Below are 26,914 nucleotides of genomic sequence, written 5' to 3' on the forward strand. Positions count from 1 at the left end.
TGCTAAATTAGATAAACACTATGTTCCATTAAGGACAAATATATAGGCAAAATATTAGCAATGATACACAAATGGTTCAGGGCAGAAAACAATGGGAATAAAAGGGTCATTTTCAGGTTGAAAAATTTAATGAATAGAATGCTACAAGGATCTATACAAGGTCCTCAGCTACAGACAACCCATACAAATGAGTTGGATACATCACTATTTTCTTTATCCAAACTGCTGGTCTAGCATGAAAGTGAGATATGAGTGAACAGAATACATTTTATTTTTTGTTCACTTATAATAACATAGATAAAAATGGGAAGAATATCTGTTGTTTCAAGAAACAAAGTGACAAATAAAGTAATTAAGTATGCTGGTCTTTATTGCAAAAGGGCTGGAGAACAAGAAATCAAAATAAATTTATTACCAAAGTACATGTATGTCACCATATACTGCGATTCATTTTCTTGCAGGCATACACAGTAAATATCAAGAAACAATAAAATCAATGAAATAAACAACAGAAAATCTAGAGATTCTGGAAATCCAAACAACACACACAAAATGCTGGAGGAACTCAGCAGGCTAGGCAGTGTCTATGGAAAAAAAGTAGTCGACATTTCAGGTTGAAACCCTTTGGCAGGACTAGAGGAAAAAAGTTGTGTATATTTAAAAAGGTGGGAGGATGGGAGAGAGAAAAACACCAGGTGATAGGTGAAACCCGAAGGAGGGGGGATGAAATAAAGAGCTGGGAAGTTGATTGGTAAAAGAGACAGGAGGACTCAACGAGATAGGCAAAAAAATAAAGTATAAAGGACAAGTTGTGCAAATACAAAAAAAAGCAGTAAGATCAATAAATAAGCAATAAATGTCCAAGATTGAAGCTCCAAGACAGCGCAGGTGAACTGCAGTGACATGTTGCCACTTACAAAGTTTATAAATATACTTCTTCTGTGTTACACTCACTGCAATCTGCAGCCTATAATTTCCCTGTAAACAACACACTTTTGAACTATCTTAATGAGCGCACAACTTCAGTGTTCTGAGGACTCGGCAAACTTGACTCTCAAGCATGCAGGTATGGCACCTTTAAGTGAATGAAGGTATATCGCCATGGCTGAAGCAAGAGAGGAGGTGATGACTCCAAGCCAGACTGAAACAGCAAGAAATAAAAGTTCCTCTACCCAGCAACTTGTTAGCTAATGTACATGCAGTCATTGGAGAACAAGATTGAGAACCTAAAGCCAAGATTGCTGTATCAGCTAAATCTGAACATGCTGGATTCTGCCATCAGACTCAGAGGCTTCTCAGTAAACAGAATGGACTTAACTGCTGATTTGGAGAAGGCAAAAGGTGGAGGGTCTATGTTTCTCGATAAATTCCGGGGTGCTCAGATTCAGTGGTCTTCATCTTGTCGCATTCTCTCAACCTGGAGCATCCAATAATTAAATGCTGAGTCTTCAGAATCAAAAAGATTCTCCTCTGTGGATGTTCATGCCTCTTACAAGTGAAACCAAACTTCGCTCCCAGATGTGCTCAATGCTTCTATGCTTGCTTCGACTGTCAAAATATGGAGGAACCTTCAGAAATTCCCACAAACCCTGATGACCCTGTGATTTCTATTTCTGAAGCGATGTGAGAGTATCCTTCAGGAGGATAAACCCACGGAAAGCATTAGATCCAGTTGGGATACCTGGCCAAGTACTAAAGACCTGTGCTGATCAAGTGGATGAAGTGTTCACAGATATCTCCAACTTCTCACTTTATTAATCCGAGGTACCACCTGCTTCAAGCAGGCTTCAATTATACCGGTACCAAGAAGAACATGGTAATCTGCCTCAATGACCATCGTCCAGTAGCACTTGCATCCATTGTGATGAAGTGTTTTGAGAAATTGGTGATGAAACATTTCAACTGCTGCCTGAGAAACACCTGGGATCCACTCCAATTTGCCGATTGGCACAACAAGTCCACAGTTGATGCCATTTAATTGGCTCTTCACTTAATACTGGAACATCTGGTCAGTAAAGGTCAATCCCAATCAGGATGCTCTTTATCAACTACAGCTTGGCATTCGATACCATCATCCCCTCAAAACTAATCAAAAAACTTCAGGACATCAAATAAGCTTTAACAGGATGAAAAGAGCAGCAAAACTAAGTTCACAAAGACTTAAACCATTGAGTGCAATGTGCAATCTGTATTTCCAAATGCAAAAATCATAACTAGCTTTTGAAGATTCAATTGATTGATTCTTGGGATGAGGAATTTGAGTTGCAAGTAGAGATTATTGTGCCATTGGCAATTCTTAAGATTAGAATTGAAGTGATCTTAAAACATTTATGACTCTACAAGGGATTCATAACCAAAGCTGAAAGTCCATTTTTTTCAGCTTTATGAATTTTGAACTAGGCTGCACAATATCAGAATGAGTTAAGCATTTAAATCAGATTAAGGCAGCTTATGCGGGTTATAAATCTTTGTCATTCCTGACCAGAAAAGTATCCTGAGAAAGGTGATCAAAAGTTTGGAAACAGAGGGAACCAAGGAATATAGGTTTTGGGGCAGGAAAGTGTTTGAGATATTGTTAGCCATAATTTTGGTAAGAGCAGAGCAGATCTGAGTCTGGATGGTCCAGTACTGTTTTTGGCCTGTGTTCCTTCAAATATACTCCAGAGGTCCACTGTACCACAAACAAATGTGAAACTAAAAAGACCATATTCTATGACCTTTTATTGCAAAGTAATATTGCAAAGTAGTCATCTGTTAAAATTTAACCTTCACTTTATAAAGATATTCAGAGGACAATGCATCCCTGGAATTCTTTGATACCAGAGAATGTTGGAGGCCAGTGCATCAGATATCTAAGGTAGAGATGAATAAGCACAAGAAAGATTAAAGAACAGAAGGATCCGAGGTAACTGGTGTGAAAGAGGCAGCATAATACAGCCATGATCGTACTGAATGGCAGGGTAGCTTGCTTGAATGCCACTGCTGCTCTTATTGTATTTCTGCTTTAAAAATGCACAAAACACAGAATATAAAAACCCTACACTTTTACTCTTTCTACATGCTGCATTATACTGCAAAGGATGAACAGGAAAATGTAGCTTCAGGCAATGGCTACCCCATTCACAAGTTGGTTCTACTCTATTAACTTTGTTACGCCTGCAGCCCCCTCCTTTTTGAGAATCGCAGGATCGCTATTGATTTGGGTCAGGAGACCCAGGAAATGAGAGAGAGATATTTGGAATGTCTTGATCCCCCCCCCCACCCCCGGCAATATAAAACTACGGGAAACGGCCATTGTCTCTTGGAGACAGAATTGTGGAAGCCCTCAGGCAAAGTGGGCTGGTTGGTGGAGGGATTGCATCATCCCAACCTGATTGATATCTGAGACCCTGTGAGTCAGGATAAAAGAGGGTCTGTGGGAACAGCCCCTCAGACGCACCAGAAGAAACGCTAGCGATCCCGTAATAGCGAAAGCTGGTGGGAAGGCCAGGTGCATCCGGTTCCATTTGCCCCGGAATCGGTGTGCCTTTACCACTTAAGAACGGTTTTTAGTTAACAACGGGGAAATCAACTCCCAATGACTCTCGAAGGATTGACATCATAAAAGGAATGGGCAAGTTTGAACCCGTCTTTCTCTCCAACCAAAACACTGCAGCTTGAATGAACTAAAAGTGACTTTTATATTTCCATCGGACAATACATTATCCCCTAGACAACGACAGAGCTATTTCTTATTGATTATTATTATACCCGCGCTTCTAGATTTAGTATTGACGACGTATATCATATGTTTGCATTGATATTATTTTTTATTTTTATCGATAAATACTGTTAAAAATAGTACCATCAGACTTCAACGGACCTCTCTATCTTTGCTGGTAAGTGACCCAGTTATGGGGTACGTAACAACTTCAACACTGAAAAGCCCAATAATACTTCTACTCACAACAAAAAAAAAACTATCATGTGTGTAGTTTGTCTCCTAACTGGAAAGTTTTTCAGAAGCAGCAATTTAATCTGGAAAGCTGTAAGAGATTATGAAATACAAGAAAATTATTTCTGTGAAAGGTTCACGTGTTTTTACTGTCTTCTCCATTAGTACTACAGATTTCCCATTTTACTTGCAGTTCACTCTTGCAAAGTTTGTTACAATTGCTTGTAACAAATTAATTTAAACAAAGTATATTCAATATTATATAATATATCCAATTTTCCTCAGGTATTATGCTGGCAATCATAATGTTTACATTTATTTCCATGCAACTGGGCCTTATAACACTCCTTGTAAATGGAATAATATACAACTTGAAGAACAAATTTGGTGCTGAGATTGCTTTCACTCAACCATGTGCACTTCAAATAGCATTGAAACAGCATTCAGGAAAGCAGTGTGCAATAAATCATCAACTAATGTAACAATTCAAATTTTGTTCAATTTTTGTTTATCAAAATCATTCCTGTTAAGTTTTCATGCATAATTTCTTCACTTCCTAATTTAAGGAAATTTGAAGCAAACTCCCTTACAGATAGATTACCTATCAAATGCACCTTCATATTGGTTTTCAAGTGTTATTCTTTAACATTTTCCCCAAATATATGAATGCTTAAGTAAAGGCTTTCAATTGTTCTTATGGAATCACTGGTAGTATTTGATGAAACTCTCCAGCTAACACTAAAATAACATTTCCCATTAATCTTGATCTATTACTTGAATGGTTGCTTTGCAAGCCAATGCACATTCATTCCAGACAATAAGTTTGCAGTCTTTTAGAAATTTTCCTTTGTAGTTCCCCAATGTTTCATGTTGGAATCTCCACATTTTTCAAATTTAAAGCAAGTTTAAAAGCTCAATGTATAGTTTTCCCCCATTAAAAGTCTTCAAGTAATGCCTGATGATACCATAGCTAGGACAACTATGTTGTCACCTTTTGCAGGGAACACTCCCTCTATGACACACTGATCCAACTATTTCCCACCTATCCCTCCCTTACCCCAGGCACATTTCCCTGTCCTCACATTTGGTGCTCCTGCTGTGGCCTCCATTACGTTGGTGAGGCCAAGCACAGACTCTGCTATCGCTTTGCAGAACACCTGTACTCATCTGCAATCGTTATCCTGAGCTCCCAGTTGCAGAATATTTCACACTGCCTTGTCCATCCTCAGCATTCTGTACTGCCAGGATGAAGCCTGAAGCAAACTGGAGAAGCAACACCCTACATTCTGCCTGGGTAGTCTATACCCCAATAGAATGAATATGGTGTTTACAAATTTTGCATAATCACATCTTTAAAAAAAATTATCCCCTTCTTTCACATCCTCCCTCCCAAATGGTTTAATCCCCATTCCCACACAACCCAGCTGCCACTTCAATGATCTTTGCCTTTTTTCCTCTCCTGGCTCCAACCAGTGACTTCATACATTTCCTCTTCAACCACCCCTCACTCCATTTGGTTCCAAGTCCTTCACATCTCCCTTCTCCTCTAACCGTTTCTGCTCACACCTCTTTTACTTACCCTTATCTAGCTTCAGTATCACTGTGATCCTCCTTTTCTTCTAGCAGCTATCTTCCATCTTCGCACACTCCATACCCACCTTACTTCTGCTTTTCCCTGTCTGCCTCTGGCAATCATACAACTGCCATAGCTTTCCAACTCCACCATCTCCCCAACTTGTCACCTCTCCTCAGTCAATCACTTCAGAATCTTTTCTTGCCACTCCCAATCTCCTCTTTATGCTGGCCATTGCCTCTCCTCTTTCCTGATGGCTGAAACATTGACAATTCATTTCTTCCCATCCTTGTGCAGAGTTCCTCCACCAGATTGTTTGTTCTTCCAGGACAGTTAACTATCATCTTTGATCTTTAGCCAAAATATGGTAATGTGGAAAGCCTTTCTGTTCCATCAGAAGCATCCAAAAATAAAACAGAATTTCTTGGTCACTGTAAACAACCTCAATATTAGGCAGGGCTTAACACTCATAATTAATGAAATTCATCATAAACTTTTGTCACCAGTTGTCTTTGGCCATCGTCACTGATGCCTACATTTATTAAGGAGTGAGTATTGACACCTAGGAGGTAGTCCACATCTTCCCTAGAGTCTTAAGGCAAATTCTAAATGTCAATTGGAAGAGCTGTAGAGAGGCATGCTAAAAGACCTTTGAGGCTACTGAGTGTAAAGACTACGTTCTCATACATTTTATCATTTCAGTATGGGAAAAAAATAGATGAACAGTTCCCTACTGGTTCTGCAGATTAGCTCCAATCAGTTAGGAGGGCAAGGCATAGCACAACACATTCAGTTGAAGCCGGAAGTGAGGCAGGTGAAGGAGCTGGGATTTGACAACAGAGCAGAAAGATATACTCTCAGGGAAGGAGGTTGCAAGTGACGAAAGATAGTGGAAGGAGCCTGGGGGATGATTGAAAATTCAGAGACTAAAAAATTGAGAAAGGTTCAAGGTAAGGATGTATGGGTGGGGGTCTGAAAGGGAGGCAGTAATAGAGGGCAGGGAGACATTTAAACCCGCATGGTGAACACTGAGCTCCCATGTACATATACAATCACATATGAGCTTCAATATTCTTGCAAGAATCTGGACTTCTGTCACCATGCTCCCTTGCTCTTGGATCAAGACTAGACTATCAAGTCTGTATGGAAACTAGTGTTCGATGATTACCCTGCACTATAATCACACAGGAATCACCAACCCCTCAACATCATATCCAGGACTTGGAATATCAGGATCTTCAAGGATAGATCTAAAAGCAGAACTAAACAGCACTCAGGCTATATAGACAGGGGAACGTGCTTGCGTTGCCATCAACGTCTCTGCTCTGAATGGTAAAAAGAAAAGCAGGTTAAAGAACAAAAATGTGTGCACTTCTGAAAGTTTAGAAGCATGGACATCATTTATCATTAAAAGTTTCAATGGCACCCTCCAGAAGTTCTGATCTGCATTAAGATACCAATTTCAAAACTACCTCCTGGCTATGTAAAATTGTTCATGAACACTAGCATATGACCTTCAGTATTTAAGTTATGCAGCAGCAAAAAATGTAAAACTGTTGGCATGAATGATTTAACATAGCTTCATTAAAACCTGAATTTGCAAAAAGGCGATAAAAGTCAGCAATTAACAAATTTAGATTCTTCATCCAAAAGCAACCTTTGTTTTTTTTCCCCCAGATGTGACAGCATTCAATCAAAAACTCCATTAAGCCTACAAAATAACATCTGTTTGATGTGGATTCAAACTGGGAAGTGAATTCTGCAAGCAATAACAATTTAATAACCCTGATGAAAAAACACTAAGTGTACATCTATCATTAAGCAGCATGCACAATTGAGTTTCTAAGGCCATCAGACAAGGTCCAGACATTTACAAATCCTTCTGACATTTGCTGAGTGTTAGCAAATGCCCAAGTAGTACCTACAACATTCAGTAGATTTTCAATCATTCAACTGGTGAAAGATCCTCCCTAATATGATGCTAGTCCTCCAAACCCCCGGCTAGTCAATAATCAGTTATGGGAACAGATTCTATAATGAGGTATACACATAACTCATTCCTTCACATATAAAAGTTCATCTCAAACTTGAACTATTTAAAATGCATTGAGCTGAAGTTGCACAATACACCTATTAAAAGATGGAGGCTGCATGCTGAAAATATTCAATAAACAAGTGTTCTGTCAACCTAGAGAGAGCATTAAAAATTTAGATATTTGTTTTCAATATTCATTTCAATTTAAAATAATAATCCATAAGCAAAATACAAACGGTGCAGGAAATCTGAAGTGCTACAGACACAGCTGAAGAGAAAAAAATTCATTTTTCAAGAAAGTAACCTTAATAGTCATCATTAAGGACCCTCACCATTTGTGGCATGCACTCTTCATTGTTACCATCAGGGAAGATGGTGTGTATGTAAGATTTAATTTAGCTTTTTTTGACACTGATCAACATTAAAAGACTTGTATCAAAGTGAAAACAGATCCCTACAAAGTGCTCTCAATTAATTACAAACATAAAACACAAAATAATTGATTGCACAAGTATTCACAGCCTTCAAGTTGTCAGTATTTAGTAGATGCACCTTTACAGCAATTACATTCTTGAGTCCGTGTGGCTCGGTCTCTATCAGTTTTGCCAATCTGGACATTGCAATTTTCCCCCATTCTTCTTTACAAAACTGCTCAAGCTCCGTAAGATTGCATGTGGATCATAAGTGAACATCCTTTTTCAAGTCTAGCCATAAACTCTCAATAGGATTGAGATCTGGATTCAGACTTGGCCACTCCAGGACATTAACCGTGTTGTGTTTTTTTTAAGCCATTCCTGTGTAGTTCTGGCTTTGTAGCTCATTGTCATGCTGAAGCATAGAACTTTCTTCCAGCTGACTTCAGTCTCCTACATGCCTTCTGGGAAACTTTAGCCGAGATTTTTTGTGCAGTTTCTTTTCCCCAGCAGTGGCTTTCTTTCAGCCACTCTCACATAAAACTGCGATTGTTGAATCACCCGGGCAACAGTTGTACGTGGAGCTCCTCCCATCTCAGCCACTGAAGCTTTTAACTCCTCCAGAGTTGTCATAGGTCTCTTGGTGGCCTCCTTCACTTCTTTCATTGTCACTCAGTTTAAGGATGGCTTGCTCTAGGCAGATCTACAGCTGTGCCATATTCTTTCCATTTCTTGATGATTGACAACTGTATTCCAAGGGATAGTCAGTGACTTAGAAATTTCCTTACATCCAGACTCCTGACCGGAGCTTTTCAAAACTTTTTCACAGAGATTACAGTGTTTTTTTGTCTTTATGATGTAGTTTTTGCCAGGATACGACTCACCAGCAGTTGGATCGTCCAGATATAGGTGCATTTTTATCACAATTAATTGAAACACCTTCACTGTACACAGTGATCGCCATTTAACTAGTAATGTGACTTCTAAAACCGATTGGCTACACCAGTGATGATTTGATGTGCCATATTAAAGGGGGTGAACACATCCAATTATTTTGTGTTTGATATTTGTTATTAATTTAGATCAATTTGTAAAGATCTGTTCTCATTCTGATAGTCTTTTACTGTTGATCAGTCTCAAAAAAACCAAATTAAATCCACTGTGATTCAATGCTGTAAAACAATAAAACATGAAAAATTCCAAGGAGGGGTGAATACTTTTTACAAGGGATGGATGTGCATGTATACACTTGCATATATACACACATAAACATACACACACACACACACACACACACACACACTCCATTTTCCCTGATAATGATGATGATGATAATGAAGATTTCATGTTGTCTTAGTGATAATAAACCTGACTCTTGATCCAATGGTTTCTTGACCCAAAACATTAATCTTGTTTTGCTCTGCATGGATCCTGTCTTATATTATTTCTAATTTTCATTTTAGTTCAATTTAGAACTAGTCAGCTATTGGAGTCCTTTTCAGACAACCTTACACTACTACATTTGTAGATCCAGAAAGCTAGACAAAGACCTCACACTAATTTTTATGATGGGCAGGAACTATGAATAGGTGCCTTGAGGTTTTACACTAACACAGAATCGAAGAGTGAAATGAAGCTGAGTATTTACTTTAGTGTTAAACGGTATCACTTTTCAAATCTTAAATAAAAGGTAAAACCACTATTTGCAAAAATGCCCAGTAATTCATTTCAAATACAGAGAAAGTAAAAAGTTATTTTCAAACCATGACTACTCCATGTTCTGTCATTTGTTTTTTCTAATGAAAATAGTTAGACAAAAAAACTAATTATGTAGTGATAAACATTTCAGAACAAAATAGGGAAAAGTCTAGCCTAAATGCAATCAATACTGTACTATTAAAACCACAATTTTACATTGCTCTCAGTAATTCTTTCAGTGAGTACATAATCATCCCTCTGTATGCAGAAAGATGAAAATTCTCTTGGGAATGTTGATACATAAGAGATTGACTGAAAATGCTGAAAAGTGACAAAAGCTGACCCTGTTGGACAACGGTAATATAGCATAGTGTGAGTCTGAGTCACTGGTGAGACTGATGGTGGGGAAGCCGTGTAGCCTCAGTTATGGCAAAGACCAGACCCTGGTGCGTTGGGGTCACCTGCTGCAGCCATCAAGGGAAGGAGATGCTAGAGCTGGCTGTATGCCACTGGATTCTGTACTGGGTTGGGGGCTGGCTCCCCCCACTAATGCTGCCATCCAGCGTGTGCTCTTGGAAGACAAACTGGACTGCTTTCATCTGCAGCTGCACTGTGTGATGAGGAACTGCTGTGTGTCTGTTCTTGCAAAACTTGCCTCCAGGCCAACATCTATGCACCACCAATTTACAAGCCATGACACTCTGGGACTTGGGACATTATTTTTTAAATACTTTCTGTAACTATGTTTTACTGCTATCATAACTATGTGTGATGTGTGTGTGTGACTGTTGGTACCGTGTTTTGCACCTTGGCCCCCGAGGAGCTGACAACCAGAATTGTAGATGTGGGTGAGGGAGTAAGAAACAAGGAAAATAGTGAGCAATTGTTATTTTCCCCAATCCTCTCAGGAATATCCCAATTGTGACAGAACTGATTGTGCTCTTTGATTATGGCACAAGAACTCAAATAGTTGGCGATTTACATGATTTGCAGGAAGAAGCCAACTCTGAAGGGGCAAAATTGAAGAAAGCAATGTTGTGCACATAGAATGATTTTTGCAATCAAGAATGTGCTGGTCTATCTTATAATGCATAGCATTAGCGTATGCCTCAATGTCACTGAGCCATCATGCTAATTATTTTGCATACTTTCCCACCCTGAAGCTTGAGCTGAGACCAGTTCTGGAAAAAGTTGTTGCTTCTAACTTAAGTGGGACAAACACACCTTTCTTGCCAACTACAATGCCAGGATAAGAAAAGATGCAATCCTCAGATAAATCACATGGAAGGCTAACTCCAACTACAAACAGCCTTGTCAGAAGCTACATCTAGATTTGTCGAGAGGCAAATACAAATTTTCACGGCAACAGTCTGAGCCCAGGCACTAGTTATACCTTTGCCCATATTACCTGTGTGCCATGATAAGTACCAATGCCTAGTGGCCTTTTCATTACCTCAACTGTGTTATCTCCAATCTGACCCCGGGGTTGTGGGGGGGGGGGGGGGGGTGGAACCAGCATCATCAGAAACTCTGCAAAGAGCAAAAATGACTTAATCTGCTTTCAAGTTCACCACAATTGGGACCTGTGAATACTGCTGACTTATTCACATGAAACCAGTTGGGGCAGAACTAGATCAAAGATCAAAATAATCAGCATTCCTAAATGGAGATGAAAGAGCTCTCTCTAAAGGCACATTGATTCAGGATGGGAATTTCAATGTCCAGCAGAAAATCTATTCCAATAGATGGTAGTAGAAAGTGCATTTTGTGCCCACCCAAGAAACAGATTTTCAGCAGCGTTAAGGCCAGCCAAGGGACAAACACCCAATGCCTCACTCCCAATAAGCCAAGCACTTATCAGATATAGAGGCAGTCAGTAATTACTGGAAAGAACACTTAAAACCTCAGCAATGTCACTTTTATTTGGGCTAAATACATAGCAACTCCAGATCAACCATTCAAAAAGTCAAATCCCAATCAAAATACAAAACCTCGAGCTTCAGGTCATACATACATCCTCAAACTCATTGTTCACCATCTGGTAGCAGAATGAGGTGATAAGAAACTGTCCAATCACAAACAAGAGAAAATCTGCAAATGCTGGAAATTCATTCAACACACACAGTTCCTCCAGCATTTTGTGTGTATTGATGAGAATTTGTAATGTTTCAGCACTGTATGACTATGACTCTATAAAAGAGACAAATTCAAGTGTAATTGAGTGCATAAGATACAATTTCGAAGTTTTCAGGTAGTTAATAGTAAGGATGATGACTTCGTAAAGGGAAAGAGCATGTGGAATGTGAACGTCCTACCCGGGATACAGAATAAGACGACAGCGACTATTGTCTCATGGAGACCACGTGAAAAGCCCTCGGGCAAGGTGGGCTGGTTGAGAGAGAGATTGCATCATCCCAACCTGATTGACACCTGCGACCCAGTGAGGAAGTATAAAGGAGAATCTCAGGGGGACAGCCCCCTCAGACGCACTAAGAAGACACGAGAGAGTGATCCCGCAGCAGCGGGAAGCCATTCTGAAGGAAGCCACGTGCGTTAAATTCCGGGATTGGAATCTGTGGCTGGAATCACAGAAAACCGCTTTTAACTAAAATCGGGGAGAGGAAACCAACGCTCCCCCGATTTCACAGAAGATTCATCGAGACTCGGCAAGTTCTTTCTCTTCACCCCCAATCTCTCTCTCTCAGTCGCCCCACGTGAAACCCAGCGATTTTCAAAGGGCTGAGGCCTGCAAACTTTCTGAGTGACTTTTATATTTCCAACGGACAATCTATTAACCTCTGGACAACAGCAGAGCTCACTTCTTAATGATGATTATTACTATACCCGCGCTTTAGATTGAGTGTTGACGATGTGCACTATCTGAATGTATGTATTAACCCTACTTTTGTGTCCCTTTATAAATAAAACGTTTGAAAATAGTGACATCAGACTTCAACGGACCTCTCTATCTTTACTGGTAAGTTCTCCAGTTACGGGATTCATAACAATTATTATTATTAATATCAAAATAAAATTGATACATAGATAATGGGATTACAAACATACACATTTCAACTGAACATGAAATAAATAAGCATTGGTTACAGTATAAATGAATATTCCCAAATCATGCACGATATAATTTACAAATAAACAAGGCAAACCTAGGTATATCATAATATATATTAAAAATACAGAAAAAAGAAAAAGAAAAAAAATATGCAAAAAAAGTAATCTAATAATAAGAGGAAAAAACCAAAAAAAAGAGAAAAAGAAAAAATGGGAAAAAAATGGGCTGTTTATAATATCTCACAAAAATACAAAAGCATCAGTGTCGTCAACTCCGATCCTCTCAACATATATAAAATCGAAACTGGAAAAACAAATAGGCTTGGAACAGGGTCATATTACATCATATGAAAATATTGAATAAATGGTCTCCATATCTTTTCAAATTCAATAGAAGTATCAAATACAACACTTCTAATTTTTTCTAAATTTAGACATAATATAGTTAGAGAAAACCAATGAAATACGGTAAGAGGATTAATTTCTTTCCAATTCAACAAAATAGATCTTCTAGCCATTAATGTAAGAAATGCAATCATTTGACAAGCAGATGAGGATAAGTGGAATGAGTCCATCATTGGTAAACAAAAAATTGAGTGAGTCCATCATTGGTAAACCAAAAATTGCAGTAATAGGATGAGGTTGTAAATCAATGTTCAATACCGTAGAAATAATATCAAAAATGTCTTTCCAATATTTTTTCAAAAGCGGACATGACCAGAACATATGAGTTAAAGACGCTATCTCAGAATGACATCTGTCACAAATAGGATTTATATAGGAATAAAAATGAGCCAATTTATCCTTGGATATATGAGCCCTATGCACAACCTTAAACTGTATTAATGAATGTTTAGCATATATAGATGATGTATTAACTAATTGAAGAATTTTATCCCAATTTTCAATAGGGATAGTAAGGTTAAGTTCTCTTTCCCAATCATTTTTAATCTTATAGAAGGGCTCTGAACATATCTTCATAATTATATTGTAAAGTTTTGATATTAGCCCTTTCTAACAAGGATTTAGTTCAAACAAATTCTCCAAAATACCTGAAGACACAAAATTTGGAAAAGTAGGAAGTACAGTATTTAGAAATTCCTAATGTAAATATCTAAAAAAATGAAATCTAGGCAAATTATATTTATTAGATAATTGTTCAAAAGACATAAAACAATTATCCAAAAATAAATTGGAAAATAGTAGTAATCCTTTAGGTCGATTGAGAGTAAAAAATTAACCTTAAATAAGTCCTTATAGTTTTCTGTGATTTTAATCCCTAAGTAAATAAAAGAGTCATTAACTAATTTAAAAGGTAAATTTCCATAAACTGGAACCTGTCTATTTAAAGGAAACAATTCACTCTTATTAAGATTTAATTTATACCCGGAAAAAATCACTAAATTGAGCCAACAATGATATAACAGCAGGAATGGATTTCTCAGGATCAGAAATAAATAATAATAAATCATCTGCATATAATAATAGCTTATGTATATCTGTCCCACGATTAATGCCAAAAATGTTCTGTGATTCTCTGATAGCAATTGCCAAGGGTTCTAAAGCAATATCAAATAATAATGGACTAAGAGGACAGCCTTGTCTAATACCCTGAAATAAACGAAAAAAGGGAGATCTTTGATTGTTAGTAAGCACCGAGGCTACGAGTATGATATATCAGTTTAATCCAGGAAATGAATGTCGGACTAAAATTAAACTTCTCAAGCACATTAAATAAGTATGGCCATTCAACTCTATCAAATGCTTTCTCCGCATCTAATGAAATGACACATTCTGAAGTGCTATGTGAAGGAGTATAAACAATATTCAATAATCTCCTAACATTGAAAAAAGAATAGCGATTTTTAATAAAACCAGTTTGATCTTCCAAAATAATTTGAGGTAATACCTTCTCCAGCCTGGATGCCAGTAACTTGGAAAAGATCTTGGAATCTACATTCAATAAAGATATTGGTCTATAGGATGCACAGTCAGTAGGGTCTTTATCTTTCTTCAATATTAAAGAAATGGAAGCTCTATAAAAAGATTGTGGCAGATTGCCCAATCTAATTGCTTCTTCAAAAACCCTGCATAACCAAGGAGAAAGTGTAGCGGAAAAACATTTTAAAAATTCTACTGTATACCCATCTGGACCTGGTGCTTTCCTAGAATTCAAAGAGGAAATAACCCCTTTAATTTCTGCATCTATAATAAGAGTTTCTAATATTGAAAGATTATCTGATGATAATTTTGGAAAATTCAATTTCCAAAGAAAATCACACATAGTATCACAATCTTGAGGGAATTCAGAATGGTATAGGGAGGTATAAAAATCTTGAAATGATTTGTTTATCTCATCATGGTTAACTGTCAGATCCCCATTCTGCTGACGGATCTTAGTAATTTGACATTTAACCAAAGCATTCTTCAATTGACTAGCTAACAGCTTACCCGATTTATCACTATGTATATAAAAAATCTGGTTTTCATTAATTGATTTTCAATCGAAGATATAAGTAATAAACTATGTTCCGTTTGAAGTTCAACCCTTTGTTTGTAAAGCTCCTTACTAGGAGTAATCGAATATTTCTTGTCAATCTCTTTAATTTTATCAACCAAAAAAAGAGTTTTCTTCTTAATGCGTTTTCTCAGACCAACAGAGTAGGAGATAATCTGCCCACGTATATATGCTTTAAAAGTGTCCGAAAGTGTTCTGCAAGAAATATCATCCATGGAATTAGTTGAAAAGAAAAAATCAATCTGTTTCTTCATAAATTTAATAAAATCCGGATCTTGCAGTAAGGTAGAATCAAATCGCCTTTGTCTAGCACTAGAAGCTGTATCCGTAAATTTAATAGAAAATTTTAATGGAGCATGGTCAGAGATGGCTATAATATCATAATTATAACCAATTACCGATGGAATAAAACAAGAGTCAATAAAAAAATAATCAATTCTCGAGTAGGAATGATAAACATATGAGAAAAATGAAAACTCTTTGTCCTTAGAATGCCGAAATCACCAAACATCAAAAATTCCATTATCAGTCAAAAAGAGTTAATACAAGTGGCCGACTTATTAGGTAAATTCTGAGTAGATATAGATTTGTCCAACAAATGATTTAAACAACAATTAAAGTCACCACCCATTATTAACTTATAATCATTTAGATTAGGTAGAGAAGTAAATAAGGACTTAAAAAAATCGGGACAATCTACATTTGGAGCATAAACATTCACCATAGCAACCTTTTTGTTAAAAAGTAAGCCAGTAATTAACAAAAATCTACCATTCGGATCCGAAAAGATATTGTGTTGGACAAATGCAATAGAGGAGTCAATAAAAATTGGAAGTCCCTTTACTTTAGCATTTGAATTCCAATGGTAATGTTCACCCCTCCAAAACCTAAAAAAGTGATAATTGTCCTCTTTCCTCACATGAGTTTCTTGTACAAAAATAATATGAGCATTAAGTCTTTGGAATACTTTGAAAATCTTTTTCTGTTTAATCGGATGATTTAAGCCATTAGTATTCCAAGAGACAAAATTAATGGTCTGAGCCATATTTCTGAAATCAACCCTTTGGTATATAAAGGGTTAACCAAATTATGAACTCATGCACCCGGAAGAGGAACAAAAAATAAGGGGTGGAACTGGAAGTGGCGACATCGCAGACATTTTAGTAGTTTAAAATCAGCCCAAATGAAGAAACTAAAAAAAAACTGATGTAAGGAACATAAGATTTAGAAAAAAAACACCACCCCCCACCCAAGAGGAAAAAAGACCACCCCAGCCAGGAAAAGGCTGGGAAAAAGGAGAGATGAAACTAAATCTACCCCCATATCAGCAGAAGGTAACTCCGTATATAAAAGATTAAAACAAATCCACCCAAACTCTAAAGAAATAATAATCACTATACTAAAACCAAACCTCTTAATATAATTGATAGTAAAAAAAAACAAAAATAATATTATCACTAGTAACTTATAAATCGGGTTAAAAACCAAACAAGCCAAAAAAAAATTTAAACTGTGATAAGAAATGCATTATAGGAAGAAGACGAGAAAAAAAATGGCGAAATCAAAAAACAAGCCAAAAATATTTTAAAGAAACCGCCATCTTAGTAAAAAAAATTCACCTTCGAAGGATTAATAATAATGACCAAAGATAAAGTACAGTGGTTGAAGTAAAATAAAAAGATTAATATTACAAAAAAAACATTAATTAGAGTATAAAATATAGAGTAAACCTACACCAATAGCCAGAAACAAAATCTGGTTTTGGAAACAAAAACCATCTTGCACGATCAAAATCACTCATTTATTAGAGATGAGAATCCATAGCAGTAGGGAAGTTCTCACTCAGAAAGCTTCTCGCTTCAGATGTAGAAAGGAAAACACGCCGTGGTGCATTCGGAGGCGAGATTCTGAGCTTCGCAGGGTATAAGAGCGCAGGTTTTCGATTTTTCTCATAACTTTCGGACATCAGAGGTTTAAAAAGAAGCCTTGCCTTCATTACTTCTGGACTAAAATCTTCCACTAATCGAAAATTGTGATCTTGAAATTTGACCATCCCTACACGCCGAGCCACACGAATAAGTTGCTTTTTAACATTCACATAGTGAAATCGGACAATTACAACCAGAGGTTTAGCTGAAGCACTTGGTGCTCGACGCATAATTCTGTGAGCGCGATCAAGTAACAGAGGACTGTCTGGGAATACAGAAGGGAACGCATCCTTTAAAAGTTGAGCAAAGTACTTCGAGGGGTCCCCTTGTTCAATACCTTCCGGGAGACCAAGTATGCGTAAGTTCTGTCTTCTGGACCGATTCTCAAAGTTGACACTCTTGGCTTTAAGTGTTTCCACCTGTTTAATCGTCGAAAGTAATTTCTGCTTCAGTTTTTCAATTATCAAGTCTCGCTTCTGAGCGTCCTCTTGCAAAGTTGCAATTAGAACTTGCTGCTGGTTAACTACTGAATCCGTCTTATCCATATAATCTTGAAAAGCCTTTATATCTTGTTTAAAAATTTGTTGTTCTTCTTCAAAATTTTCATTTAAAACCTCCAATAATATTTCATAAGTCAATTCTGTGCGTTTAGGATCGGTCTTTTTCTTCTTCCCGTTAGGTTCCTTCCCAGGTTCTCGCCCTTTAGATCTAAGAGCCATTTCTGTATTCATTTATTCAAAAATTCACAATAAACTCTTAAAGTCCAAAAAAGTAGCAAAAATCTTTTGGTGTAGGTAAAAGTAAGTTAAATAAGGGTGATCATAGGTTAAGAAAAGTAAAGGTTATGGAGCAAATCTGAAACAGTGCTCACTCCATGAGCATCTCCTGCTGACTTCTAACAAATGAAATTTAGACCATTTAAAATGATGTATTTTGCCAAGAACAGGACACATGTTAAAAGTAGGTGCAGAGAGACATATATACTGTAGAAGGCCATGTTGAACTTCTATAAATCACCATATGAGCCATAACTGCAGATGCACATCTAAATTTGGACATCACACTTACAAATCTGAAGACCTTAGAAAGTATGCTGATTAAGATTTATTCTAAATGCCCCAGGGCTTTGATACCCTCCTGAGAACAGAAGATTGAGAGATGGATTATAGTATTCAATGTCATAAGAAGCCTAGACAAACCACATCAGAAATAGTTTTCATTGGTAAGTGGGTCAAAAATCAGGTGGGACATTTTAGATGAGTGACAAAGAAATCAAACAAAATATGAAAATCTCATAAAATTAAAAAAAGTTGAAATTTACAACTTCTATGGGCATTGGAAGCAGATTCCATTGGGATTTTCAAAGAAATTTGATTAAGACGGTGTTTAAGGGAACAGCCAGTTGATGAGCTGCATAGCCTGTTCTTAGAATAAGCCAGTATGATAGATCAAATGACTTCTCACCACCCTGCAATGAATGTATGAGGTTACAACATTTGTCATAATCAAATACTTTTTTTTACATTCTTTGGAGTCTGCTTAATATTTAAAATGTTGAAGATTATTCCTGTTTCCAGTATTCCATGACAACTTTAATCCACTTGGCTGCCGGACAAGAACAAAACAGAATAGGGAGAGGCCATTCAGCCCACTATGTCTACTATTCATGTTGCTTGGTCAAACTAACTGCACATGGCCTTGAACATTCTGTTCTCTGCCTGTTCATTTGTCAGTTTAGTTACTATCATATCTATTTTGTGTACTGATTCCGCAAAGCGCAGAATCAAATATCGCTGTGATGATTGTACACTCTAGTATCAATTGTTTGGTGACAATAAAGTAATAATAATAATTTCTATTACCTCCCCTATTAGGCAGCTCTGCAGATATTGCCGTCTGTCTAAAGCTGTACCATTCAGAGCCTACAGAAGTAGGAACATTTAAAAAAAACACACACATACAGCTGACTTGCAATAAAGCAAAATTAGAATCTTGCTGACATTTTCACTGGAGTGAAAGAGCAATTTTTAAACACTGGGTACTTTTTTTTTGCAGATTACAATTAGCTACCTAGTAACAATTTTCACTACTAATTTTCCATGAATGAACAGTCATTCCTAATTATTTTTTTGGTTTCCTAGCTTTGAGTTACTTCTTACTCTGTATGTTCTTAAAACTAATGTCTCATTTATAAACTAGTGCTGACTGCCATACAAGATGTAGTGATTGAAACCACCTCTAAAGAAGCAAATTCATGCTTCCACTTTACTTCATTAAACAAAATATAATTATGTTTTTGAATATTCACTTTTCCAGAAGTATCCTTTCAACACCACGCATTTCAAATTGTGGTAAAACATCACACAGTAATGATTTATAAACAGTAGGGCAAATGAAGGCTTCGCTCATTTAATGTCCAAATTTTATTATTGTATAAATATTAAATTTTGTTTTGTGATTTTCCCTCCAAAGTGCAATTCCAAATTTCTTTGCACACACTAAATTACAGAGTGCCAAAATGTGTTGGTATGATATTGGTGGAATGTAACATTAGTCCCTAGTAGTGGCAGTGAAAGGCTTCAATTCATCAAGTTTTGATTTCCAAACTAAAAAATGCTGAGCCAAAATGAGTTTCAATTATTCCTCAAACACAAAACCATATACACCATTTTCTCTGATCAGAACTAAAATTTCAAGCTGCACCTGAGAATCATAAATGACACAGAAAATGTAAATACATTTCTGAATTATTCAAAAGATTCAGATGTAATGATATTCGCATTTATAAGTATTCAAACTTCTGAACTGATGAACCAAACAAATAAACATCAGTGGAACATCAAGATTGTGTTTCGTTACACTGTAGCATCTCCTACATTTGCTGTATTTCCAACACAACACGGCAACAAAAGATACCATATGGCAAATTACTAAAACACCTCACTGAAATTGTAGAATAACTTCAACAGGTAATATGGAACATCTACATGATAGAAACTCCAATAAAAAAAAGTCTAGGTTCTGCATTTTATACCTTATCCAACAGATCCTCATACAGTGGCATGCAGAAGTTTGGGCACCCCGGTCAAAATTTCTGTTACTGTGAATAGCTAAGAGAGTAAAAGATGACCTGATTTCCAAAAGGCATAAAGTTAAAGATGACATTTCTTTAATATTTTAAGATTACTTTATTTCCATCTTTTGCAGTTTCAAAATAACAAAAAAGGAAAAGGGCCCGAAGCAAAAGTTTGGGCACCCTGCATGGTCAGTCCTTAATAACACCCCCTTTGGCAAGTATCACAGCTTGTAAACACTTTCTGTAGCCAGCTAAGAGTCTTTCGATTCGCATTTGGGGGATTTTTGCCCATTCTTCCTCGCAAAAAGCTTCTAGTTCTGTGAGATTCTTGGGCCACCTTGCATGCACTGTTCTTTTGAGGTCTATTCACAGATTTTCGATGACATTTAGGTCATCATCGAAATGATGACGTTTCGAGGTTGACATTTAGGTCGTCATGGCAGAACCTTCAGCTTGTGCCTCTTGAGGTAGTCCATTGTGGATTTTGAGGTGTTTAGGATCATTATCCTGCTATAGGAGCCATCCTCTTTTGATATTCAGCTTTTTTTTTGCACAGATTGTGTGATGTTTGTTTCCAGAATTTGCTGGTATTTAACTGAATTCATTCTTCCCTCTACCAGTGAAATGTTCCCCATGCCACTGGCTGCAACAGAAGCTTAAACCATGATCGATTCACCCCCGTGCTTAACAGTTGGAGAGGTGTTCTTTTCATGAAGTTCTGCACCTTTTTTCCTCCAAACATACCTTTGCTCATTGTGGCCAAAAGGTTCTATTTTAACTTCATCAGTCCACAGGACTTGTTTCCAAAATGCATCAGGCTTGTTTAGATGTTCCTTTGCAAACTTCTGACGCTGAATTTTGTGGTGAGGACACAGGAAAGGTTTTTTTTTTGATGACTCTTCCATGAAGGTTATATTTGCACAAGTTTCGCTGCACAGTAGAACAGTGCACCACCACTCCAGAGTCTGCTAAACTTTCCTAAAGGTCTTTTGCAGTGTTACGTATCCCGTAACTGGATAACTTACCAGCAAAGATAGAGAGGTCCGTTGAAGTCTGATGTCACTATTTTCAAACGTTTTTATTTATAAAGGGGCACAAAAGTAAGGTTAATACAAACATTCAGATAATGCACATCACCAAAACTCAATCTAAAGCGCGGGTATAGTAATAATCATCATTAAGAAGTAATCTCGGCTGTTGTCTAGGGGATAATATTTTTGTCAATTGGAAATATAAGAAGTCATTCAGAAGCCTGCAGACTTTAGCCTTTCAAGGAATCGCTGGGTTTCACATGTTTTAGAGGTATCGGTGAAAACGAAAAGAAAACTTTCCCGGGTCTTTATGAAGCCACTCCATAAAATCAGGGGAGCGTTGTTTTCCCCGTTGTTAGTTCGAAGTCCTTCTCAGTATTATCAGCCACCCGCTCCCTAGGCCAAAGGGGTTAGGAGCGCACGTGGCGTTGAATGGCTTCCAGCTCTCACGGGAGCGCTGAGCGAGCGAGTTCTTCTGGTGCGTCGCTCTTGGTACCGCCTCCTGAAGTCTGCTTTTATCTTTACTTGTAGAGTTGTAGATGTCCATCAAAGTAGGGTGATGCAATCTCCACCCCCACATTGCCTGAGGGTGTCCATGTCCATGGTAGCTGTCACGTAGCAGGGACATGCACGTCACACAGGCGCCTCTAAGAACAATGGCCAGAACCGTTGCATTGTCTCTCACTTCCGAGACCCGAATTAATAGCGATCTTGCAATTCTCCGGAAGGAGGGGGCTGCTCCCGCTCCTTCGGCCCCTCAGAGCTGTGGTCCCTTCATAACAGCAGTCAAACGTAGATTTTGATTTGCCTTTCCAGCAATCCTACGAGCAGTTCTCTAGGAAAGTTTTCTTAGTCTTCCAGACCTCAACTTGACCTCTACAATTGCTGTTAACTACCATTTCTTAATTACATTATGAACTGAGGAAACAGCTAGCTGAAAGCACTTTGTTATCTTCTTATAGCCTTCTCTTGCTTTGTGGGCATTATTTATTTTAATTTTCACAGTGCTAGGCAGCTGCTGATTTTTGGGACAAGGTTGGAGGAGTCAGGATATTTATAAAGCTTTGAAATTTGCATCACCTGTCCTTTCCTAACGATGATTGTGAACAAGCCACAGTCTAACAAGCTAATTAAGGTCTGATGTTTCATCTTTGACTTTTGAAGATCAGTTCATCTTCTACTCTCTTAACTATTCACCATAACAGAAATTTTGACCAAGGGTGCCCAAGCTTTTGCATGCCACTGTACAAGCGCAACGTCTACTTCTGCTCTCTACCATACATCCCTAGAATAGATATTCCACCTGTAATCTCGATTTAAGTAAATGTCTTCAGCATGTTGTACTGTAGCTCATCTAGCAAATATCTGCACTCTCCAAAGTACCACCACTGAAAGCAATGACAATTGATCAGAATAAGTCCACATTTGCCAACAATGGAAATGATACAAAGCTGAGAAAATTATTTATCAAAAATTTAGGTTGAATCCATTAAAAGGGAATTAATTACCTGGACACCTGAATAAAATTAGCCAAAGAACAATTGATATTTGTGAAACAAAGCAAGTGCTGATTTGTATGGAGGTGTTTTCAAAGTAAACATTAAAGAATTATTTAAAGAAATGGCCTGGATTTTTTGGCAAGTTGTCATTTATGACAAATTTCAACAATATGTATGATGCAGTATTTTAAAATAAAGACATCAGCAAAAAAGTTGAACATAAGGTGGTAAATGTGCAAGTGAAATTCCTCTTTAATTTATACTTACCTTTTGTTAACAGACTTCTCATTTTTCTCATAAGGTTTGACAAACCACTTTCCAATCCTAACGAAGTTCTTTTCCATCAGGCACCTGAAGAAATACAAAATGAAAACCTTAATTCTTTCTTGTACTTCAAATCCAACTACCTTTCTGGACTTCAACTGATCACAATGTAATCCCATAAGCAGATTTTATTGTAAAACCAGAGTTGCCATAACAGTCACTACAGGGCACTTGGAAATTGTGAAAGATGTCATATTAATGAAAGGCAGTTTCAAAGAGTGTATTCTTTCTTGCTCAATGCCTATCCTACTGGAAAGGTTGAATCAGAAGTTACTGCCCATCAATAAAACAGGTTGGATCTAAGCTCTCATTTCAAGACTTTGCAGGAGAGAACCAAGAACTGTAATAATGCCTTCCATTCAGGAAAAAAAAATCACTAAACCATATTGCATGATGTAGACAATAGAGAACATACATCGAAATTCGCCTGGTGGTATATTGAAAAGACAGAATTTACCAATTATACTCTTACATGTGTGAACTCTAAATTAGTAAAGGCTGAGCTTAGGAACATTAACTGCAGATCCATATACTAAAAAGTACCAAGAAGCTGGTAAAACAACCCAGACGAGTGACAACAGATTCCAAAATCTGCTTAAAGTTAGGGACTTGCCTAAAATTACTCATGAACAGAGGACAGTACCAACAATCAAAAAAATTCTGCAGATGCTGGAAATCCAAAGCAAAACACAAAATGCTGGCGAAACTCAGGTCAGGCAGCATCTATGGAAATGAATAAACAGTTGACATTTCAGGCTGAGACCCTTCTTCAAGACTCAAGCTAGAACCCACATAATCCTTAATTTTCAGCAACTGCACGATGAAGCATATGGAGAATCGTCAGATTAAGAAATAAAAGCAGCAAGTATTTTAAACACTCAGGTCAGACAAAAAAATATAGTTTAGTTGCTCATACTTACTGCAAATTTAAGTCAATTTTAGAAATATAATAATAACAGGTGTATATCATAATGAGAGGCATTGATTGTGTGGATAGCCAGAGGCTTTTTCCCCAGGGCTGAAATGACTAACACAAGGGAACATTGTTTTCACGTGCTTGGAAGAAGGTACAAGGGGGATGTTAGAGTGGTGGGTGCACGGGATACACTGCTAGTGAAGGTGGTAGAGGCGGATACATTGGGTCTTTTAAAAGACTCTTAGATAGGTACATGGAGCTTAAAAAAATAGAGGGCTATGAGGTAGGGAAATTCTAGGCAGTTTCTAGAATAAGTTACATGCTCGGCACATCATTGTGGGCCAAAGGACCTGTAATGCGCTGTAGATTTTTGTTTCTATGTTTCTATGACAGATTTTTGCCAGGAAAGGGTTACAAACACAAACTCAGTAAATGCAGTTGGGTTACACATCAGCTGTGATGTAGCAGTTTTGACATTGAAATGTTGCTACTTGGCAAGTACTGCTGGTTTGTCCAAATCCTGTTAACTTTAGCCACACTTTCAGGAAAGAATGGAACCAGTACTTGGCTGGTTCAGAGACCAGCTTGCAAAATTTAAATCAACATTAAAATGAATGGATTTATAAAAAGTTTATAACATCCTATTAAGTCTGAAGAGGGCTTTATGACCACTATAATAGTACTTAGGTATTGTTAAAAATGTCAGAAGTACAGTATATACATGGTGATTTGAAATTAACGTAGAAGATCACATTGTGCATGGGGGTTGCAGTGATATACTCCACTTAGATGAAATATCCTAAAGCAATATATAATCTCAGTACTTTTCACCTGTAGTGGAAATTATTGCACATAAATTGTGTGCAAGGTCTTACTGTATGTAACATGATCACTGATACAAGGGAGGGAAATACAGCAGGTTAAGACCTGCAAAAGGGTGTGCACTTCAAAATCCAGAAGCTCAGATATCACTGATTAGAATGGAGCTAGCCATTCCAGCTTATGGAGAAGTATTACAACCTATACCAATTTGCACAAGTGAAAATGTATTATAATTTGATTAACAAGTACAGAAGTCTCATTTTAAAAGCTTAAGATTTAAATTACAGCTATACCACTCATTGCTTTACATTGAATTAGTCCAATTACTGGAAAATCTGTATCAAGTGAATTTAAAAAAAACAGATGGCAACTGGAGCATGTAGGTATTTTGTGAAATGGCACTGTTACAAATTGACAGCTAGGTCCTTTTTAAAAAAAAAATCAGACAAGCAGCACAGCTTTTGATTCATCAACTTTAACTTGAATGATTTCAACAAATTAAAAAAACAAATTTCTTTTCATTCAAAAAAATTGAACTGAGGAGAAAACTACTTAAAATTAGAATTTTTGGTGAAGAAACAGATCATCTTATCCAACAGATGGCACAACAGTTACTGCTGCTGCGTAGGTAGCCTAAACCTAGGACCCAGGTGCAGCCTAATGACAAAAGAATAAATGGGATGCTGATCATTATGTTTGAGAGAAAATGAGTTAGAGATCCGGAAACATAAAGAGATGAAGAATCTGACTGATGAGATTATTCTGCTAGGAGCTGGGATGGACCTAATAAGTTAAATAGCTCCCTTTTGCATCATTATAAATATAATGACATATGCCAGAGATAATTATTTATCTTCAGGTACTTATCCAGTTTTCTCTGTAATCCATTTATCTGTACTGATCAATTGAACTGACCATTTTCTAACCATGAGATAAAGAAACTTATCTTCAATTTTTTATGCAATTGATCAGTGAATTCTTACAGATAACATTGAAGAGATTAACTATTCTAACACTAATTCCATGCTCACCCCGATCAAGTGTTCCCAACTTGCAGTCCACAATATAGTTAATAGTTAATGGTTAATAGTAGAGGTCCATAGTGTAAACAGGTGGGGATCCCCTGCTTGAGAATGTTAAATGTCAGTTTTCTCCTTCTGCGTGTACAATACATTAATATCAGATCCGCACATAAGCTGCATCTCAATGTCCATCTTAAAATAAGTCTCAACTTTTTCTTTTTCAACATTTTTATTGATTTCTTACATAAAAGAATACAGAGTAAAGTAGGATATAATAGATATCGATTACAATATATTGAAATCACAAATATAGTCTCTTTACCCCATACCCATATAAATTAAATTTAAACATAATACTGAAAAAAGATAATAGTATTATATAAAAAATCTCAAACGACTATCAGAAAAAATAAACAGCTGTTTGGTTAAAAAATGGGGGGAAAAACCTCATCATATAGTAAAACATATTATTAGCCAACATCTGTGCTTAATAGCAAATCAAAGATTTTGAAAATATTTCAGAATAGGTCCCCACAATTTAAAAAAAATCTTGTCTAGGTTCAGAAATCGAACAGCTAATCTTCTCTAAATTTAAACATGACATAATATCACGTAACCAATATTTATGAGTAAGCAGAGTGGCATCCTTCCACTTAAGCCTCCTGGCTATAAGAGAAATAAAAGCCAAAATGTGCAAATGAAGTCTCTCCAAAATAATATCATTTCCTCCAACAATACCAAATAAAGCAGTCAAAGGACTAGGTTTAAAATTTACTTTAAAAAGCACTGAAAAAGTTTGGAATACTTCCTTCCAATATTTTTCAAAACTCAGACAAGTCCAAAATATATGGATTAGTGAAGCTTCTCCATTGTTACATCTATCACAATAGGGAGATATATCAAAATAAAAATGAGACAGCTTATTGTGGGCCCTATGAACCACTTTAAATTGTAGAAGGGAATGACAGGCACATAAGGATGAGGTATTAACCAATTTTAAAATTTCATTCCAAGTACCCTCAGAAATTGGAATCTGTAAATCTTGTTCACAAAAGT

General features: G+C 37.0%; 1 protein-coding gene across 2 annotated transcripts in view; it reads right to left on the reverse strand.

Annotated features, from left to right (window-relative positions):
* Positions 1 to 26,914, reverse strand: part of LOC132404207 (mediator of RNA polymerase II transcription subunit 13-like) — a 201,915-nt gene that overhangs the window by 74,312 nt on the left and 100,689 nt on the right. For both annotated transcript variants that reach the window (XM_059988297.1, XM_059988296.1), the window contains exon 4: positions 23,042 to 23,125. In XM_059988297.1, coding sequence (XP_059844280.1) covers positions 23,042 to 23,125 — 84 coding nt within the window. The remainder of the gene's footprint in view (positions 1 to 23,041; positions 23,126 to 26,914) is intronic.

This window comes from Hypanus sabinus, chromosome 13 (assembly GCF_030144855.1).
Source record: "Hypanus sabinus isolate sHypSab1 chromosome 13, sHypSab1.hap1, whole genome shotgun sequence".
Lineage (NCBI taxonomy): Eukaryota > Metazoa > Chordata > Chondrichthyes > Myliobatiformes > Dasyatidae > Hypanus > Hypanus sabinus.